General features: G+C 37.4%; 1 protein-coding gene across 5 annotated transcripts in view; it reads right to left on the bottom strand.

The window, feature by feature from the left end:
* The window catches only part of NFU1 (NFU1 iron-sulfur cluster scaffold), a 25,465-nt gene extending 17,956 nt beyond the window's left edge, over nt 1-7,509 (bottom strand). For 3 of the 5 annotated variants that reach the window (XM_004369244.2, XM_023733065.1, XM_023733068.1), the window contains exons 1-3: nt 7,403-7,509; nt 5,179-5,282; nt 1,274-1,409 (exon numbers count right to left, since the gene is read on the bottom strand). In XM_004369244.2, coding sequence (XP_004369301.1) covers nt 1,274-1,409; nt 5,179-5,282; nt 7,403-7,467 — 305 coding nt within the window. In that variant the 5' untranslated portion in view covers nt 7,468-7,509. Of the gene's footprint in view, nt 1-1,273; nt 1,410-5,178; nt 5,283-7,402 lie in introns of those variants that run through there. The other 2 variants (XM_023733071.1, XM_023733076.1) reach the window with 1 other exon arrangement.
* Nucleotides 7,510-8,339: the final 830 nt, after the last annotated feature.

Here is an 8,339-nt window from a genome sequence, read left to right as displayed (position 1 = left end):
TGAAGTCACTGTGAAAACCAAAAAAAAAAAAAAAGTGTCTTTTTCAAACCCACTAGTGAGTTGTGAAATCAACTGTGTAGTGACCAGAAATTTTATTTAATGAAATAGAACAGAATAAAGAGAAAAGATGAAGAAAGGAGATATCAAAATGGATTATATTCTACAGGTGAAAATTATTTCATAAAACGTTTGTTTCATAAACAAATGTTTGTGTGTGTGCATATATTGACACTGTAATGTAAATGTAAAACATTTCTTACGACGCTTGTATCACATACTTTGAAAAACACTACTCTAAGGCATATTCTAAGAGGTGGCACGTTTAGGTCAAAAGAAATGTGCATTTTTACTAATTAGAAATTTAAAAAACTATTCCTGAGGTTAGCACATTTCTGGCTCTCATAAATGACACACATAAAATATCTATATTATTAGATAAATATTAGAAATATTTATCTAAGCTATATTTTCCAAATATTCTTGGCAATCAGTACAAGGCTTAGGTTACCAAAAATCTCAATTGAGACTGACTCTAATATTTATTATAAATAACTTCTTTAGTTATCAATTAAAAAGTTCAACCTAACAATTTTGTCTTTTGTGCTTTATGATCTCTGACATATACTTAACATCTTTATCTAGTAAATTTAAAAATGGTCTTCACTGACTAGCTTCTAAAAAATCATGCCATATCTGGTAACTATTAGCATTTATGACTCTTAATGGAAAATGTAGAAACTACTATGTCTTGAAACATTTAAAAATTCAGCTATTCTTAAGAATAAAATGAATAAGTTTTCATAACTCTTGAAAAAAAAAGACTTTTAAAGATTTGGAGCCCTGGTGGAGCAGTGGTTAAGAACTCAGCTGCTAACCAAAAGGTCGGCAGTTCAAATCCATCAGTCACTCCTTGGAAACCCTATGGGGCAGTTTACTGTGTCCTATTGGGTTGCTATGAGTCAGAATTGACTCGACAGCAATGGGTCTTTTTTTTGTTCTCAGTTTTTGAAAATTTATGATTATTATCTTGATGGATTTTTTTTCTTAAGTAAAAATATAAATTTTTATTTATTCAAACTATAAACCTCTCAAATGTATCGCTTTCAGGAGATAAGTCTTCTAATATCAACTCTTATTTTTCTTTATCTCTTACCTGGAAAGAAAATATTCTCTACACTGAAAAAAACAAACAATGCAGTGCACATAAAATATTAAGGTTAATCCCAAAGTCAATTATGTTTTTTGTAAAACTAAATGGAAAAAGTTAATATACCTAGCCAGAGGAGAGCGAAATGCTGAAGCTGGTGTGGGAAAATCCATGGTCCTTGTCTCAAGAACTGGTTTTCCTGGAACAAACTTTAAGCTGTTGGGATTTGGAGTATCTTGTGTTTGAATAAACATGTTTCTCACTAAAAGAAAAAAGAGAATTATAATATTCTTGAAAAAAATAGTTAACAATTTTCAGAAGTGCTCATTTTCAGAGAACCAGAAGTAAGAAAAATTATAACAAAGCTAAAAAGGCTTCATTTCCCAAGTTGACAAAGAATTTGTAAAGAAAGAAATATATTACTATATTTAGGATAACTGAATAGAATTTATATTAATGCTCTATTTTAATAGTTTTGTTATTCAACAGATTCTGGCACCATCCTACACTTAGGTAGGAAGGCACATCATAATTCTGCGGTATTATATGTATTCTATTTGGTGACTTGGTATCAATGACCATCATAATCACAAATCATCACTGTAATATTAACACAGTAAAATGTTGCATTCTCTTCCTTCCTAAGTCCCACCAGTCTTCTAAAGACAATGAAGTAAAATGAGCAATTCTGACTCATAGCAACCCTACAGGACAGAGGAGAACTGCAAACATAGAGTTTCCAAGGAGCAGCTAGTGGATTTGAACTGCAGACCTTTTGGTTAGCAGCCAAGCTCTTAACCATTGCACCACCAGGGCTCCAATAATAATAATAGCTAATATTTACTGTTTGCTTATTACATGCCAGATACAGGGTCAAGCGCTTTAAATGTACTTATGTGTTTAATAACCATATGAAGAAGGTACCATTATTATCCTCATTTTACAAATTAAGAATCTGAAGCTTAGAGATGTTAAGTAACTTGCCCAAGGGTACAGAGTTAGTAACATTATAAAATATGATATGTAAATTGGAATCTATATAATTACTTTCTGGAATATTTAAAACTATCTTAATAGGTTCTTTTCTTCTAGGGCCATGATTAGATCAAGAATAAATTGATTAAATCAATAAAGAGATAACTAAATCTTTAATTTCCTGTCTTGCTATTATGAAAACAACTTTTAGCACAAAAGGATAGAACTAGGGTTTTAATAATTCTAAAACTATAAAACAGACCCTGATTATTTATTATGAAAATAAACGTTTCTCACTAAAAAATTTATCATCTTAGAGCAGTTTATTTAAATAGGTTAACAACAGTATATAATAACAACTAAAATTTACTGAGCACATAACATGTCCTGGGCATGGGGCTAAGCACTCTACATGCATTACATCATTTAATCTTTATATCCTACCAAGGAAGTACTGTTTTTATCTCATTTTTATAAGTAAGCAAACTAAAGCTCATGATCACTTGGCTAGCCAAGTGCTGCAACCAGGATTCAAGCCTGACCAATTTTCAAGATCTTACTCTTTTAACCACTGTGCATACTGCCACTCCTCACCTATTAGTGCCAAGCATAACGGAAAATATGTTTAGGATCAGTCTCTTCATTCTATCCAGTCATAACCCTCATATCACTTATCTTAGGAGAGACAGTAAAATACCAAAAAGCATCAGTTTTATTTTAAATTTGAAAGAGACCAGATTTAGCAAAACATGGTTGGAAGCATGGAAGTACTTTTCTTCACCATTATGGAGAAGAATCTAATTTGACAACTGATAGTTGCTTTTGCACCTCTCCATGCAGTTCCAGCTAACTGATGTTGAACCATTTCCTTGATAGTAGAAATTAAAACTAAACTCGCATACATTTTGCTTATGTCATTGTCCTATATAGATATCAGTTGGTGACTTGGTGACCGGGTAAATCCTAAAAAAGAGAAAAATAAAAAACGATAACCTCAATGTCCAAGCACTTGATTTAAAATATTTATACAGTAAAACCTGCGAAAGCCGGAACCTGTGTAAGAAGGAAACCTGTCAGAGAAGGAAAGCTCAAATATTTTCCACTACTACCTCCAACCAATAAATTTCTCTGAAAACCTACATAATAAGGGAAAAACATTAAAGAAAGCACTACCACTACTTTCTGTAAAATATAAAGACATCAGGGGTTCTTTTAACCCTAGTTCTGAACCAATCATTTCGTGTGGCCTTTCTTAATAATTTATTGGTAAATTACACATTCTGCCAACATCTAAAGAATTAAATCTGGCTTTATTTCTACACTTACTACTCACTACGAGTCAGAATCGACTCAACGGCAAAAGGTTTGGTTCTCTTGCTTTTACTCCTCCCTTCTCGACTATCTAGTTATACAGTATTTTGTATTTATGACAATAGTAAAAAATCTATCCAACTATTCTGCGTATCAGTGACACATATCTGGCAGTAACGAACGCCGAGGTATGAGGTGAGAGTAACACTGGCTATGATGGTTAAGTTAATGGGTCCACTTGGCTGGGCCATCAATCTCAGTGGTTTGGCAGTTATGTAATGATGTAATTTGGCAGTTATATAATGATGTGCTCATTCTCCATTTTTTGATCTGATGTGACCATCCTCCATTTTCACATAACACTGATTTTCACAAACAACCTGGTCTTTGGAATCTAACCATGTCCGATAAGTCAGGAGAGGGTGTATTCAGTCCACTTGAGTAAAACTACACTTGCAGAAAGAAAAACTTCTTGAAATACTTGGACATAAAAAACTGTATGTAAAATATATATATATATGAGAGTAAAATCTATATAATACTCTCTGAAGAAGAAAATTATGAAAACATATGACATTAATAATCACTGCATAATTTTTCTCTTTTGACAATAAAAGCTATTTTAAAAGACTAATTTGAATAGGTGTTTAACAGAATCACCCCCATTACAGTCTAAGGTGAGTTTAATTAGTTATTTCAAAAATGACTCCCAAACACAAAAACAAAAATGACTCCCAGTTCCATCATCTTTCTGAGGCTCCTGAATATATCGTGAGGGTTACAACAGGCTAGAGATTGATATTTTTTCCTAATATGCTTGGCACTAATAAGTACCTAATAGGTACACATAAGCTCCCCCAAAATATACATTAATGGTGCTTAATGTCAATATTGAAGACTAAAATCAGTAGACTTCTAATCTGAAAAGTGTAGATGACCTTAATTCAGTCCTACAAAATTTAAATATCAATTAAAGTGGTTTAATCTGCTGAGTTCCTCTGTATTTATGCCTAAACTAGTCTGTGATTCAAGGAGACAAGCAAGCCCTCCTCTTCTTGCCCTAGTCTACAGGAGAAGTAAGGTCTTTAACCTGGTCCAGCTCATGCCTTTAATCAGACTCGGCCACCTTCCAGAATACGGCCACAAAGAGGTGTTCAAGGTAGTGATGCAAAGGGGTGGGCCAAGAGAATCCATACTCTTACAGTACCATAAGCACATACAAGTATGCGTTTATATACACACATACTCTCCCCTAAGGTTCCCTAACTACGTGACAGTGGTCACACCTGAAATATTTTTCAAATCCTATCTGAATACTTATTTCCAATATTAAAGAAAATTTTGTTTACCAAGGCATGTAATATCAACAATATTGTCGATAACATCAGTGATTAATTTTGACAAGATAAAAACTGCATTCAAAATGCTATGTTGCTTTTACAGGCTTCTAAATAGAAAATTAGGAACCCTGGTGGCGTAGTGGTTAAGAGCTTGGCTGCTAACCGAAAGGTCGGCAGTTTGAATCCACAAGCCGCTCCTTGGAAACCCTAAGGGGCAGTTCTACTCTGTCCTATAGGGTTGCTATGAGTCGGAATCAACTCGACAGCAACAGGTTTGTTTTTGTCTTTCACTTTTTTGTTTAAATAGAAAATTTATGAATTCTCATCTTTTATGCCCCGCAAAACCCTACCATAGTTCCATTAGCTTCTGAAACATAATTTGTTCTAAAAGAGGTTAAATTTTACCTGTGGTACACAAGGTTGTAGGTAGTAAGAAAAGTGGTCTTTGTACAAAGTGATGCAGAGGCTGTTTCTTAATGATGTGTGGACTCCTCATTATGTGACGGAAGCTACATTTTAAAAACAATAATAAATGACACTGTAAGAGATTTAATCTTTTAAACTCAAGTTTCTACTTCTCATGTATAAAAGACATAATAAAATTGAAACATAACCAGCAATGAAATAATTACAGAGCTGACTTTTTATTTTCCATCCACATTATTTCCACTTACTTAGGCAAGCAATATCTACAATTCACAGAGCTGAAATGGAAACTCATAGCCTTGATAATTAGGTATACAAAGGATAGTGGAAGATCTGGGTATAAGAAACAGAAATGTATCTACATTAGTGATTTATAACTTAAGAGTTCCAGACTCTTTGCTACACATGAAGGAGGCAAAGAACTGCAAGCTTTTTCTTCTTCCTCTTATTTTAAAACTAAGTAACAGATTCACACGCTTCAAGATTCAAAAGGAACAAAAGTACATACAGTGAAAAAGTTTTCTTTCTTTTCTGCCTCCTACCACCATGCTTCCCTCTCTAGAGACAACCTATATTATGTTTTGAAAAGTATTTCAATAATTCAAAAAGTTTAATAGAAAGTGTATTGTTCTCCTCCAAACTGCTAAAGAAGCTAACAATCTATATATGCTTTTGACTGGAAACATTTATGTTGTAACTTTATTTTGTAAACTTTATGTTTTTATGTTGTAAACTTTATGTGGTAACTTTGGTTTCTTCAGGCTGATAAAGAAATGTTGATTTGCTATTTTTCATGGCTTTGCTAAATTAAAAACAAAGAGAGAAAAGAAAAACAACAATTACTGAACAGGGAAATAAAAGGAGACTTTAGTACTGAAAATTTTAGAACTGATGCAATTAACTTTAAAATTCAGTTTTCTTTAATATACTATCGATATCCATTATAACTGTCATTTCACAGGAGTCACTGAAGAATTTTAAGCAGGAGTCACTTTTATGATCATATAAACGATCACTTTTTTTAAAACATTTCTCTGATTATTTTCCACTAAAATATGCAAGAGGCTAAGGACAGGGACTGTATCACCATACTTTCTTATAAAGAAAGATTCTGCTTGTCACAAAGCAAGAGTGAGCATCCGATTCACTGGTATACAGATTATCTAAGAATTTTTCCTTCATTCAGTAATCTGTAAACTCTATTTATAAGCAAAATACCACTTCAAATAGGACACTATGGGAATGTAGCTCATAGAGAGTTTCTTTAAAAGGCTGCTAAGGATTCAGGAGAACAAGAAGGTAAGCATTAGTGACAAAGTGGAAACAACATTGAATAGGGAATCAAGGAAATCCGTGAAGCCCTACCATCCCCGACACTGGCTCCAAAAAGAACTTATCATGGCAAGGTCCGCCACCACTCTAGATTATATGACTATTGCAGTAATGGAGTCACTGGGTGGTGCACTTACTCAAAAGAGGAGGGGGGGACAGAAAGTAAACAAACAAAAAAAAAAATCCTGCTGTAATCTTAATTTTTGAAGGAAATGTATTTGAACTTCAGAAGCATCATTAGCACTAATACTCAAGAGGTCAAATTCTCCTTTTGTTCCAGAAGCAAAATCAGGGTCCTGATTCAGCTTGCCTTTCACCTAACCAATACTGACGGTCATCCTTTGGGAGGCAAACTCAAAGGGAAGGCACAGCAATGGGGAAAGAACAAGGGAACGTAGTGGGCTTAGCTGGTGGAGAGGAAATCCAGAGGTCTGCCTTCCAATGGGAGTTCCATCACTTACAAGCTGTGTGACCTTAAATAAGTCAGGTACCCTTTCTGGGCCTCACTGGGAGAATGAGGGGATGGGACAAGGTATTCTCTTCTGTATGAGATTCTGAATTTATGTTTTAAAAGACGGAGGAGGGAAGAATGCACATGGTGGAAGGGTTGAGGGGCCTCAAGTCAGTCTCCGAGAGCTTCCCCACCGCGGGGACTGAGACCCTGCTCTCAAAGCCTGGGACCAGGATCGAAATGAAGAGGCGGAGCTGCCTCTCCGACAGCCGCTCACATCAGGGCTAAACCCCTAACTGCGGTGACCAGGCCCACCCCGCTCAGTGAGAGGAACCCTTCCCCCTTTAGGCGAGGCGGCGACCAGTCCGCTGGCTAAGTCCGGTAGCACCCCTATGCGGACACTCCGGGCTCGTCACCTACCGCCGACGCAGCCTCGCGGCAGCGGCCGCACCTCCCCAGGCCAGCCGGGCCGCCGCCGCCGCCATCTTAGTCCGAGATTGCACAGGCGTGAAGTCGGTCTCATCTCTTGCCCGACCCCTAAAGCCTCGCGCATGCGCAGGTCGTTCGAGAGCGGAGCGCGCACCGGAGAGAGCGCACCCTACCGGCCGCGAACGGCGCTGCTACAGAGGAGCAGGGCAAGATTACAGGGCGCCGTTTCCAACCATTGCCTGCTCGATGCGTAATCTTGAGAACCCACCCTGAGGCACTTGCGCATGCGTCTTCGCTAAGGCACACCGGACTCACCAAGCATACGCAGAGTGGTAAATCCTTTCACTCCTGTCTGAGTACTGGGTTTGCGCTGATTCTGGGATTGGAATGCTGTATCCTACCCATAAATCCTCCCCATTCCCACAGGTGGGATCTGGCTTGCCCTCCAGGCCCGGCTCAGTGACTGCCCCCCAAAAGTATTCCCGGAGAATGTGCTCTGAAGGGTTCTTGCCTTCCTCCAGCGAGCTGTTTGCGCTACCCGCCTGGGCCTGATGAGAGCTGTGTGTGTTACTCCTTTCCGTAGGCTTTGCTTGTGGGCTCGCGATTTCGTCATCTACCAACCTTCACAGAAGACACACCAAGAGCCACGCTGCTCCTGTCTGTGATACTCGCATTTCTCTAGGACAGCGGTTCTCAAAGTGTAGACTAGAGAGCAGCAACAGCGTCATCTGGGGAACGTGGTTGTTAGGTGCCAGTGAAGTAGGTTCCGACTTAAAGTGGTCCTGTGTACAATAGAACAAAACACTGCCTGGTCTTGCGTCATCTTTACAATTGTTGCTATGTTTGAGCCCATTGTTGCATTGTGTCAGTCCATCTCCTTGAGGGTCTTCCTCTTTTTTGCTGACCCTCTAACAAGTATGATGTCCTT

This window comes from Trichechus manatus, unplaced genomic scaffold (assembly GCF_000243295.1).
Source record: "Trichechus manatus latirostris isolate Lorelei unplaced genomic scaffold, TriManLat1.0 scaffold00004, whole genome shotgun sequence".
NCBI lineage: Eukaryota > Metazoa > Chordata > Mammalia > Sirenia > Trichechidae > Trichechus > Trichechus manatus.
The sequence above is the reverse complement of the archived record's forward strand: the minus strand, read 5'-3'. Positions and strand labels throughout refer to the sequence as shown.